The sequence below is a fragment of the Balaenoptera musculus genome, chromosome 12 (genome assembly GCF_009873245.2).
Source record: "Balaenoptera musculus isolate JJ_BM4_2016_0621 chromosome 12, mBalMus1.pri.v3, whole genome shotgun sequence".
Classification (NCBI taxonomy): Eukaryota; Metazoa; Chordata; class Mammalia; order Artiodactyla; family Balaenopteridae; genus Balaenoptera; species Balaenoptera musculus.
This window is the reverse complement of record NC_045796.1, coordinates 78,308,078-78,321,869: the sequence shown is the minus strand read 5'-3', so window position 1 is coordinate 78,321,869 and position 13,792 is coordinate 78,308,078. Positions and strand designations below refer to the sequence as shown.

Sequence of the window (13,792 nt, the reverse complement as noted above, 5' to 3'; positions counted from 1 at the left end):
TTTTCATCTAAGTTACCTACAAATTAGACATAAGCCCCTTAGAACCCGTCTCTAGGATGCAACATTTTAGGCAGATAACTATACCATTATCTGTTAAAGCAAAATGGATTAATCTCCATTGAATCCTTTTTATTCTTTTTGACCTGACACTTTGGTCAAAAGGTGATTCACCAGTCTCTACCCCTCACTCCCTTTGGGCCTTGGCTCACAATTCATCTCTAGGAAGTCTTCCCTAATTAACTAACTACACTCTGCTCTGATCAGCCTTTTGCCTTTTACTCCCTCAGTATGGGTCCGGCACCCAGGTTGCCAGGGTTCTATTGCAACCATAAGTTCATCGATTGTGTGTGTGTGCGTGTGATTTATGTGTTATATGGATGATGTATAATATGCATGCGGTTCTCCTACTCCGTTCTCAGGCACTGTTGCTAGCGTGGCCACGTGCAGTATTGCACTGGGCTCTTTCAGTACCTTCTCGTGTGCTTCAGAAGCTGCAAGCTGCTTAGTAAACAGCTGCTAGAGAGTTAACTTTCATCCTCCTCAGCTCCTTGACTGAAATCTACTGCCTTCTAGTAGATAAAAAAGGCTAAGTTATCAAAACTTAGGGGTAAGTTTTTCACTTAATTATCATGTAGACAACTGACCTTTTCCTTTAAAGTACTGTGTTGAATTCATTCTTTTAGAAACTGCTTGTTTTAATTGTATCTTACTTATTGCTTCTGTCTAATAAAATCTGGCATGTGGGATACTGAGCCAATGGCATATTACAGTCTGAACATTTAATTTAACATTTAGGCCACGCACCTATACTCTTTGACTTGGTTTTCTGCCCTTTAATGATCCAGTTTTCTCCTTCATCTCTTACATTTGGAGCAATAAGAAAAATGTCGTGTTGTGTTTTTACCCTTTCCATAGCAGCATGCTTATTTCTGAAAGAGTCAGACTGCACTTCTGCATGCCCTTGGTTAGCACATTTAAATTGTCAAAGTGTTGAATTTTGTGAACTATTTACATTTTCATATTTTTCAGCATTAAATATAAGCATCCAAACTGCAAGCAACACCTTAAGTGTACAGTACCTTTTGCTACATGATCAGCTGCCAAGGAGTGTGACTGTTTTTGTCCCTTTAGCTATCTCTGTCCTTTCTGTGTCAGAGACAGCAGCAAGCAGCACCTTTTCAAGACAAAGGAAACTTAAGAGTTTCCTTCCTGCCTAGATTAAGTCTCAAGCTTCCGATTTTAAAAGACCAAAATGGAAGAAGGGAGCCCCAGCACAGTGCAGGAAGGTACAGCCATCCTGCGTGGGTATATTGAGCTGCACAAAGCCATCCGGAATCTGGCCCTTTCTACTTATCCATGGGCAGCCTTCATCCTCAGGCTCACAACAAGGCTGCTGGACCTCCAAGCATTACATCTGTATTTCCAAGCAGGACCAATGGTGAAGAGAGAAGGCAAAAGTGCATTCCACCAGATTTTGCCTGCTATTACAGCACTTTTCCCAGAAGCCCCACCCAGTTACTTATATTTCCATTTCTTTGACCAGAATTAGCCTTAAGAGAGACTGGAAAATATACATTTTTTGTTGATCCGTTGTCATTCTGAACAAAACTGGGGTTCTGCTGATGAAAAATGAGGGAGAAATGGGTATGGAGTAAGCAAGTAGATATGTCTGCTTCAAGGATAATAAGTCTTTATAAAAATATCAAGTTAACCTTGACTGAATTTCAACTGAAACAACAATTAGGAAACTGGCACCATGTGTCTATAGCCTTAATTTCATAATCTAAGTTTTGAAGTAAAATTTTGCAGCATGTAAAGAAATATTATTTTTTTACTATTTAAATAAATATTTGGATACTTTGACTTTCTCAAGCCCAACTCAGAAATAGAAAAATAATCATAAGAAATATTTAATTCTAAAAGTGACCTACAAAAATACATGGTGATTTTCCTACCAGGAAAGTATTTCCTCTTCTGAAGGTCCCCTGCTGTATAAAATGGGATTAGGTATAAGAAGTAGTGATGGGACTACTGAAGCTGCTTCTAAGGGGTCCTTCAGTTCAGAAAGACCCAGTTCAGTTCAGAAAGACCCAGATAGAGAAAGACCCAGTTAGAGAGACAAACTGATAGCCTTCCATTGGATGTACAGAGCCGTCATGCTTGTGTACTGGGCTTCATTCAGTCTTCCTGGTAGGTGTTCAGGCAAAACACGTGGGCATTTTCCAGGTGAGTACGTTTCATCTGTGTTGGGGATTTTCCAGCGCTGGTGTGGTTCAGTCTAATTTGACAGTGAGAATGTAAAAATTACACCAAAATATAGTAGAAGGGTATCAGCTGTCATCTTAATTCCATTTATTTTAGTTTTTATTCAGCTTATGCACTATTTCGGAAAGTGTCTGAACATATGATTAGGCAGAGCAGGCAGCTGCCAGTGTGATAAAATTTGGGAACTACAGGAAAGACCTCCCCCACAGACATGCCATCTGAGTCATGTTGAGCGGGAGGGCTGCTAAGGGGTGTAAGTTAAATGTATACTGTTTCTAAATGGAGGAGTTAGTTTCAAGTTAATGTTCTATGAGATGTAAATATCTTGGAGCAAAAGAGTTTATCCAATTCATATTATGAGAATAGGCATTTGGGATAAAGGTGGAACCCAAGACAGATAAATTCTGGTAAAAGCAAAGTCCCAAACAATGTAGAGAAATGGGACACTACAGGGAACCCCAGCTCACCTGGAAGCAGAGCTAAACATGCCCAAAGTGAGATTCTCCAAGCAAATGGAAAGGGACCAAGACATACTCTGCCTGCTTTATGCCCATAAAACTGCTGGAAGAGGGGCTTCCCTGGTGGTGCAGTGGTTGAGAATCTGCCTGCCAATGAAGGGAACACGGGTTCGAGCCCTGGTCTGGGAGGGTCCCGCATGCCGCGTAGCGACTAGGCCCATGAGCCACAACTACTGAGCCTGCGCGTCTGGAGCCTGTGCTCCGCAACAAGAGAGGCCGCGATAGTGAGAGGCCCGCGCACCGCGATGAGGAGTGGCTCCCACTTGCCGCAGCTAGAGGAAGCCCTCGCACAGAAACGAAGACCCAACACAGCCATAAATAAATAAATAAAAATTTTAAAAAATTTTTAAAAAAAGAGGGGTATAGATAACAAGCAGTAAATATATTTTTTAAAAAAACTCCTGGAGGAGGAGAGAAGATGGCAGAAGAGTAAGACGCGGAGATCACCTTCCTTCCCACAGATACAGTAGAAATACATCTACACGTGGAACTGCTCCTACAGAACACCCACTGAACTCTGGCAGAAAACGTCTGACCTCCAAAAAGGCAAGAAACTCCCCCCGTACTTGGGTAGGGCAAAAGAAAAAAGAAATAACAGAGACAAAAAATAGGGACGGCACCTGCACCAGTGGGAGGGAGCCGTGAAGGAGGAAAGGTTTCCACGCACTAGGAGCCCCTTCGCGGGCAGAGACTGCGGGTGGCAGAGGGGGGAAGCTTCGGAGCCACGGAGGAGAGCGCAGCCACAGGGGTGCGGAGGGCAAAGCGGAGAGGTTCCCGCACGGAGGCTCGGCGCCGACCAGCACTCACCAGCCCGAGAGGCTTGTCTGCTCAGCCGCCGGGGCGTGCGGGGCTGGGAGCTGAGGCTCGGGCTTCGGTCGGATCCCAGGGAGAGGACTGGGGTTGGCGGCGTGAACACAGCCTGAAGGGGCTAGTGCACCACAGCTAGCCAGGAGGGAGTCCGGGGAAAAAGTCTGCAGCTGCCGAAGAGGCAAGAGACTTATTCTTCCCTCTTTGTTTCCTGGTGCGCGAGGAGAGGGGATTCAGAGCGCCGCCTAAACGAACTCCAGAGACGGGCGCGAGCCGCGGCGATCAGCGCGGACCCCAGAGACGGGCGTGAGACGCTAAAGCTGCTGCTGCCGCCACCAAGAAGCCTGTGTGCGAGCCCAGGTCACTCTCCACACCGCCCCTCCCGGGAGTCTGTGCAGCCCGCCACTGCCAGGGTCCCGTGATCCAGGGACAACTTCCCCGGGAGAACGCACGGCGCGCCTCAGGCTGGTGCAACGTCACGCCAGCCTTGGCCACCACAGGCTCACCCCGCCTCCTCTGTACCCCTCCCTCCCCGCGGCCTGGGTGAGCCAGAGCCCCTGAAGCAGCTGCTCCTTTAACCCCGTCCTGTCTGAGTGAAGAACAGACGCCCTCAGGCAACCTACACACAGAGGCGGGGCCAAATCCAAAGCTGAACCCCAGGAGCTGTGCAAACAGGGAAGAGAAGGGGAAATCTCTCCCAGCAGCCTCAGAAGCAGCGGATTAAAACTCCACAAACAACTTGATGTGCCTGCATCTGTTGAATACCTGAATAGACAACGAATCATCCCAAATTCAGGAGGTGGACTTTGGGAGCAGGATATATTAATTTTTCCCCTTTTCCTTTTTTTTGTGAGTGTATATGTATATGCTTCTGGGTGAGATTTTCTCTGTATAGCTTTGCTTTACAATAGCTTTATTTTACTTCACTATATTATAGCCTCTTTCTTTCTTTCTTTCTATTTTTTCTCCCTTTTACTCTGAGCCATGTGGACGAAAGGCTCTTGGTGCTCCAGCCAGGCATCAGGGCCGTGCCTCTGAGGTGGGAGAGCCAACTTCAGGACACTGGTCCACAAGAGACCTCCCAGCTCCACGTAATACCAAATGGCAAAAATCTCTCAGAGATCTCCATCTCAACATCAAGACCCAGCTTCACTCAACGACCAGCAAGCTACAGTGCTGGACACCCTATGCCAAACAACTAGCAAGACAGGAACACAACCCCATCCATTAGCAGAGAGGCTGCCTAAAATCATAATAAGGCCACAGACACCCCAAAATACACCACCAGACGTGGACGTGCCCACCAGAAAGACAAGATCCAGCCTCATCCACCAGAGCTCAGGCACTAGTTCCCTCCACCAGGAAGCCTACACAACCCACTGAACCAACCTTAGCCACTGGGGACAGATACCAAAAACAACGGGAACTACAAACCTGCAGCCATGAAAAGGAGACCCCAAACACAGTAAGATAAGCAAAATGAGACGACAGAAAAACACACAGCAGATGAAGGAGCAGGGTCAAAACACACCAGACTTAACAAATGAAGAGGAAATAGGTAGTCTACCTGAAAAAGAATTCAGAATAATGATAGTAAGGATGATCCAAAATCTTGGAAATAGAATAGACAAAATGCAAGAAACATTTAACAAGGACGTAGAAGAACTAAAGAGGAACCAAGCAATGATGAAAACACAATAAATGAATTAAAAATACTCTAGATGGGATCAATAGCAGAATAACTGAGGCAGAAGAAAGGATAAGTGACCTGGAAGATAAAATGGTGGAAATAACTACTACAGAGCAGATAAAGAAAAAAGAATGAAAAGAACTGAGGACAGTCTCAGAGACCTCTGGGAACAACATTAAACGCACCAACATTCGAATTATAGGGTTCCCAGAAGAAGAGAGAAAAAGAAGGGACTGAGAAAATATTTGAAGAGATTATAGTTGAAAACTTCCCTAATATGGGAAAGGAAATAGTTAATCAAGTCCTGGAAGCACAGAGAGTCCCATACAGGATAAACCCAAGGAGAAACACGCCAAGACACATATTAATCAAACTGTCAAAAATTAAGTATAAGGAAAACATATTAAAGGCAGCAAGGGAAAAAAAACAAATAACACACAAGGGAATCCCCATAAGGTTAACATCTGATCTTTCAGCAGAAACTCTGCAAGCCAGAAGGGAGTGGCAGGATATACTGAAAGTCATGAAGGAGAAAAACCTACAACCAAGATTACTCTACCCAGCAAGGATCTCATTCAGATTTGATGGAGAAATTAAAACCTTTACAGACAAGCAAAAGCTGAGAGTTCAGCACCACCAAACCAGCTTTACAACAAATGCTAAAGGAACTTCTCTAGGCAAGAAACACAAGAGAAGGAAAACACCTACAATAACAAACCCAAAACATTTAAGAAAATGGGAATAGGAACATACATATCGATAATTACCTTGAATGTAAATGGATTAAATGCTCCCACCAAAAGACACAGGCTGGCTGAATGGATACAAAAACAAGACCCATATATATGCTGTCTACAAGAGACCCACTTCAGACCTAGAGACACATATAGACTGAAAGTGAGGGGATGGAAAAAGATATTCCATGCAAATGGAAATCAAAAGAAAGCTGGAGTAGCAATTCTCATATCAGACAAAATAGACTTTAAAATAAAGACTATTACAAGAGACAAAGAAGGACACTATATAATGATCAAGGGATCGATCCAAGAGGAAGGTATAACAATTGTAAATATTTATGCACCCAACATAGGAGCACCTCAATACATAAGGCAAATACTAACAGCCATAAAAGGGGAAATCGACAGTAACACAATCATAGTAAGGGACTTTAACACCCCACTTTCACCAATGGACAGATCATCCAAAATGAAAATAAATAAGGAAACACAAGCTTTAAATGATACATTAGACAATATGGACTTAATTGATATTTATAGGACATTCCACCCAAAAACAAAGAGCAGAATACACATTTTTCTCAAGTGCTCATGGAACATTCTCCAGGATAGATCATATCTTGGGTCACAAATCAAGCCTTGGTAAATTTAAGAAAATTGAAATCATATCAAGTATCTTTTCCAACCACAACGCTAAGAGACTAGATATCAATTACAGGAAAAGATCTGTAAAAAATACAAACACATGGAGGCTACACAATACATTACTTAATAACGAAGTGATTACTGAAGAAATCAAAGGGGAAATCAAAAAATACCTAGAAACAAATGACAATGGAGATACGACAACCCAAAACCTATGGGATGCAGCAAAAGCAGTGCTAAGAGGGAAGTTTATAGCAATACAAGCCTACCTCAAGAAACAGGAAACATCTCGAATAAACAACCTAACCTTGCACCTAAAGCAATTAGAGAAAGAAGAACAAAAAAACCCCAAAGCCAGCAGAAGGAAAGAAATTATAAAGATCAGGTCAGAAATAAATGAAAAAGAAATGAAGGAAACAATAGCAAAAATCAATGAAACTAAAAGCTCGTTCTTTGAGAAGATAAACAAAATTGATAAACCATTAGCCAGACTCATCAAGAGAAAAAGGGAGAAGACTCAGATCAATAGAATTAGAAATGAAAAAGGAGAAGTAACCACTGACACTGCAGAAATACAAAAGATCATGAGAGATTACTACAAGCAACTCTATGCCAATAAAATGGACAACCTGGAAGAAATGGACAGATTCTTAGAAATGCACAAACTGCCGAGACTGAACCAGGAAGAAATAGAAAATATGAACAGACCAATCACAAGCACTGAAATTGAAACTGTGATTAAAAACCTTCCAACAAACAAAAGCCCAGGACCAGATGGCTTCACAGGCGAATTCTATCAAACATTTAGAGAAGAGCTAACACCTATCCTTCTCAAACTCTTCCAAAATATTGCAGAGGGAGGAACACTCCCAAAATCATTCTACGAGGCCACCATCACCCTGATACCAAAACCAGACAAAGATGTCACAAAGAAAGAAAACTACAGGCCAATATCACTGATGAACATAGATGCAAAAATCCTCAACAAAATACTAGCAAACAGAATCCAACAGCACATTAAAAGGATCATACACCATGATCAAGTGGGGTTTATCCCAGGAATGCAAGGATTCTTCAATATACGCAAATCAATCAATGTGATACACCATATTAACAAATTGAAGGAGAAAAACCATATGATCATCTCAATAGATGCAGAGAAAGCTTTCGACAAAATTCAACACCCATTTATGATAAAAGCCCTGCAGAAAGTAGGCATAGAGGGAACTTTTCTCAACATAATAAAGGCCATATATGACAAACCCACAGCCAACACTGTCCTCAATGGTGAAAAACTGAAACCATTTCCACTAAGATCAGGAACAAGACAAGGTTGCCCACTCTCACCACTATTATTCAACATAGTTTTGGAAGTGTTAGCCACAGCAATCAGAGAAGACAAAGAAATAAAAGGAATCCAAATCGGAAAAGAAGAAGTAAAGCTGTCACTATTTGCAGATGACATGATACTATACATAGAGAATCCTAAAGATGCTACCAGAAAACTCCTAGAGCTAATCAATGAATTTGGTAAAGTAGCAGGATACAAAATGAATGCACAGAAATCTCTTGCATTTCTATACACTAATGACGAAAAATCTGAAAGTGAAATTAAGAAAACACTCCCATTTACCATTGCAACAAAAAGAATAAAATATCTAGGAATAAACCTACCTAAGGAGACAAAAGACTTGTATGCAGAAAATTATAAGACACTGATGAAAGAAATTAAAGATGACACAAATAGATGGAGAGATATACCATGTTCCTGGATTGGAAGAATCAACATTGTGAAAATGACTCTACTACCCAAAGCAATCTACAGATTCAATGCAATCCCTATCAAACTACCACTGGCATTTTTCACAGAACTAGAACAAAAAATTTCACAATTTGTATGGAAACACAAAAGACCCCGAATAGCCAAAGCAATCTTGAGAACGAAAAATGGAGCTGGGGGAATCAGGCTCCCTGACTTCAGACTATATTACAAAGCTTCAGTAATCAAGACAGTTTGGTACTGGCACAAAAACAGAAATATAGATCAATGGAACAGGATAGAAAGCCCAGAGATAAACCCACACACATATGGTCACCTTATCTTTGATAAAGGAGGCAAGCATATACAGTGGAGAAAAGACAGCCTCTTCAATAAGTGGTGCTGGGAAATTGGACAGGTACATGTAAAAGTATGAAATTAGAACACTCCCTGACACCATGCACAAAAATAAACTCAAAATGGATTAAAGACCTAAGTGTAAGGGCAGACACTATCAAACTCTTAGAGGAAAACATAGGCAGAACACTCTATGACATACATCACAGCAAGATTCTTTTTGACCCAGCTCCCAGAGAAATGGAAATAAGAACAGAAATAAACAAATGGGACCTAATGAAACTTAAAAGCTTTTGCACAGCAAAGGAAACCATAAACAAGACCAAAAGACAACCCTCAGAATGGGAGAAAATATTTGCAAATGAAGCAACTGACAAAGGATTAATCTCCAAGATTTACAAGCAGCTCATGCAGCTCAATAACAAAAAAACGAACAACCCAACCCAAAAATGGGCAGAAGACCTAAATAGACATTTCTCCAAAGAAGATATACAGATGACCTACAGACACATGAAAGAATGCTCAACCTCATTAATCATTAGAGAAATGCAAATCAAAACTACAATGAGATATCATCTCACACCGGTCAGAATGGCCATCATCAAAAAATCTAGAAACAATAAATGCTGGAGAGGGTGTGGAGGAAAGGGAACACTCTTGCACTGTTGGTGGGAATGTAAATTGATACAGCCACTATGGAGAACAGTATGGAGGTTCCTTAAAAAACTACAAATAGAACTACCATATGACCCAGCAATCCCAATACTGGGCATATACCCTGAGAAAACCATAGGTCAAAAAGAGTCATGTACCAAAATGTTCATTGCAGCTCTATTTACAATAGCCAGGACATGGAAGCAACGTAAATGTCCATCGACAGATGAATGGATAAAGAAGATGTGGCACATATATACAATGGAATATTACTCAGCCATAAAAAGAAATGAAATGGAGGTATTTGTAATGAAGTGGATGGAGTTAGAGTCTGTCATACAGAGTGAAGTAAGTCAGAAAGAGAAAAACAAATACATTATGCTAACACATATATACAGAATCTAAGGGAAAAAAAAAAGGCCATGAAGAACCTAGTGGCAAGACGGGAATAAAGACACAGACCTACTAGAGAATGGACTTGAGGATATGGGGAGGGGGTGGGGTGAGATGTGACAGGGTAAGAGAGTGTCATGGACATATATACACTACCAAATGTAAAATAGATAACTAGTGGGAAGCAGCTGCATAGCACAGGGAGATCAGCTCGGTGCTTTGTGACCACCTAGAGGGGTGGGATGGGGAGGGTGGGAGGGAGGGAGATGCAAGAGGGAAGAGAAATGGGAACATATTGTATATGTATAACTGATTCACTTTGTTATAAAGCAGAAGCTAACACACCATTGTAAGGCAATTATACTTCAATAAAGATGTTTAAAAAAAAAAAAACTCCTGGAAGAAACATAGGCAGTGAGTGCGTTGACATTGGTCTTGGCAATTATTTTTTGGATTGACACCAAAAGCAAAAATCAACCTGGGGCTACTTCAAACTTTTAAAAAGCTTCAGCAAAGCAAAGAAAGTCAACAAAATGAAAAGGCAACCTACTGAATGGGAGAAAATGTTAGCAAATCATATACCTGTTAAGAGGTTAATATCCAAAATATATAAAGAACTCATATATCTCAATAGCAAAAAAACATCCAATTAAAAAATGGGCAGAGGAGCTGAATAGACATTTTCCAAAGAAGATGTACACATGGCCAATAGGTACATGAAAAGATTCCCAACATCACTAGTCATCAGGGAAATGCAAATTAAAACCACAATGAGATATCACCTTACACCTGTTGTTAGGATGGTTATTATCAAAAAGACAAGAAATAACAAATGATGGTGAAGATGTAGAGAAAAAGGGAACCCTTGTGCACCTGCTGGTGGGAATGAAAACTGGTGGAGCCACTATGGAAAACAGTATGGAGATCCCTCAAAAAATTAAAAATAGAACTACTGTATGATCCAAGAATTCCACTTCTGAGTATTAGTGTTAACTAATTTGAAACACTAATTAGAAAAGATATATGCACCCCTGTGTCCATTGCAGCATTATTTATAACAGCCAAATAGCCAAGACATGGAAACAACCTAAATGTCGTCGATGGATGAATAGAGAAAAGGTGGGGTATATATACACATGCACATATACATATATATACACACACACATATATATATGTATGTAAAATGGACTGTTATTCAGCTGTAAAAAAGAATGGAGTCATTCCATTTGCAACACATGGACGGACCTTGAGGCGTTATGCTAAGTGAGGTAAGTCAAATAGTAAAAGATAATCACTGTGTGATCTCTCTTATATGTGAAACCAAAAAACAAACAACTGAGCTCCTGGATATGGAAAACAGATTGGGGGTTGCCTGAGGTGAGGGTAGGGGGCAAAATGGGTGAAGGGAGTCACAAGGTGCAGATTTCATTATAAAATTAATAAGTCATGGGGATGTAATGTACAACATGGTGACTATAGTTAATAATACTGTATTGCATGTTTGAAAGTGGCTAGGAGAGTCAATCTTAAAATATCACAAGAAAAAAATTTTGTAACGATGTAGGCTGATGGATTTTAAATGGACTTATTGTGATGATCATTTTGCAGCATATACAAATATTGATCATTACATTGTACACATGAAACTAATATAATGTGATGTCAGTTATACCTCAGTCAAGAAAAAGAAAAGTATCAGTTATCTGTATATGTTTGATTGATTCTTTTATCAGACAACCTTGTTGAAGATAATTCCTCTGGGCTCTAAAAGAATGTTTCTTCATTTATGTGTTATTACAGTGGATAAATTTGTTGGAATGTTTCCAACATATTTCTTAATAAGCAAATGATAAAGCCAGTTTATATCTTTACATGCTTCCTGTATCCCTCATGTTTCGCTTTCCATTGTGCACTTTTAGGCCTTCCTTGATTTGGTCTCACTTTCAGCCATCTAGGCCAAATAATTTCTACAAGAAACATCTACATTTTTTCTCATGACCGTGTATCTGATTCCACACAATCTAATCTTCCTCCTCCCCAATTTGTGTAGTCTCAGGATGAGATCACATCTAGTCGCTTACAGGTCATAACCCTAACTGCTTTAGGACTGAGTTATACTTCGAAACATGTTCCTAAAATTCTACCACCAAAGATCCTTTTGTTATCATTGACAGGAGTATCAAGCATTGGAAGTCTTTGATGAAACGTTGAATTCAACACACAAGATTTGTTGTGTGTTAGACTCTCTGCCGAGTATTCGCAGATTCATCTCAGTAACGAATTATAGCAGCACCGTAGAGAAAGGATTCAGAACTTTGTAAACCATAAGGAGAAAAAGTCATTCACCAAGATTGGAAGAGGAAATGTTCTCTTTTGTTCTCTCTCCCCCGACTCCAATCAAAGGAACGGGAAGATAGAAGGTGTTAAATAAGTATTTTACTTTTTGTTCAAAAATTTGATCTCTTTATTTGGCTTTTGCTGATCTGAGCTACAACCAGTATTTTTTTAAAGGAGTTTTTTTTTTTTTTTTAATTGGAGTACAGTTGCTTTACAATATTGTGTGACATTGTTAGTTTATACTGTAAAGCAAAGTGAATCAGCTATACATATACATATATCCCCTCTTTTTTGGATTTCCTTCTCATTTAGGTCACTGCAGAGCACTGAGTAGAGTTCCCTGTGCTATACAGTAGGTTCTCATTCGTTTGTTGTTTATCTGTAGGTGCAAGCCAGTTACGATGTGACACGCTATGAAAATATTTTCTCTGTGTTCTGGGTTCTGGAACAACTTCTTCGGAAGGAAACCGAAGAAGGCAACGCTTCAAGAATAGGGCATGAGGACCAAGAAATCAAGAAATTTCTTCAGAAGCATGATGAAACTATTTTGCAACTCTCTGATGCATTTCCTTTATTTACTTTTTATTTATGGAGACTGGGCACTCTCTTGAACTCAGTAGAGATAGGAACTGTTGAAAATAACTCACTTCCTTAGCAATTTACCAAATATCAGAAGCATACTAAAGTTGAATATATGAAGATCTTGTGCTTAACAGATTTTCAAGAATATTTTTAAATGAGCATTTTAAATGCATCTCTAAATATAATCAATTCAATTTAATAGTCTTAAATTGTGTGTAAAAGATTATGAGTCATATTTCTATACTAAAATCAGCCAGTTTCAGTTGAGAATGCCCTCCTTATTCTTATGGAACGATATCTTACAATATGTTACTCAATAGAGTCTAGCTCTGTTATTCTCTAAAATGGACCATTAATTGTCTTTTATTAAAAAATTACATTTTAAAAGATTTTCATGTAATAGATGCTAAAAGGTAACAAGAGATCTTATGTTTTGTTACTTTATCAACATAGCATTTAAAATAAGTGGTTATAAATGAGATTTTTTTTAACTTTTCTTTCTTAAATAGTTTCACTTATATAATTTTCTATTGTCTCAGAGGGGACTCATGTAGAAGGAGAAAAGTTTTTAACATTTGTAAACCTACTGGCCTTTAATTTCATATAATCAACATATTTGTCAAGTCCTTTTGAAAGTACTAATTAGTTGTTAAAAATGTTCTGTGTTTGTTTTTCAACAAATTGTTTTTGATTCTATTGATTATATAAAATATTCCTGTTGTTAAAATGTAGTTGTTATGTGTAATTAAGTCTAACATCTGTCTAGAAATATACTTTATATTTATTAAAAGTATATTTATACTTATGAACGTAATGGTTGAATTTTCCAGTCACACAATTTCATTGACTTTCATTCAATTATTAAAATCATAACCAACTAATTTAATGAGAACTCATTATTTACTTTCCTATAGTGCAATTTAGGGCACAACAAATACAAATTTGCTTTATTAATTGTATGTGATATTATTTATAAGTTAATTACCATTCCTGAATGTCATTGGTATTAAAAAGCAACTTGTATAAAATCGTATCATTATCTGACA

The 13,792-nt window shown here is 39.4% G+C and overlaps 1 protein-coding gene across 1 annotated transcript in view; it reads left to right on the top strand.

The window, feature by feature from the left end:
* The window catches only part of MEI4 (meiotic double-stranded break formation protein 4), a 238,118-nt gene extending 224,640 nt beyond the window's left edge, over positions 1-13,478 (top strand). Inside the window, exon 5 of the mRNA XM_036871740.1 lies at positions 12,550-13,478. Coding sequence (XP_036727635.1) covers positions 12,550-12,819 — 270 coding nt within the window. The 3' untranslated portion in view covers positions 12,820-13,478. The remainder of the gene's footprint in view (positions 1-12,549) is intronic.
* Positions 13,479-13,792: the final 314 nt, after the last annotated feature.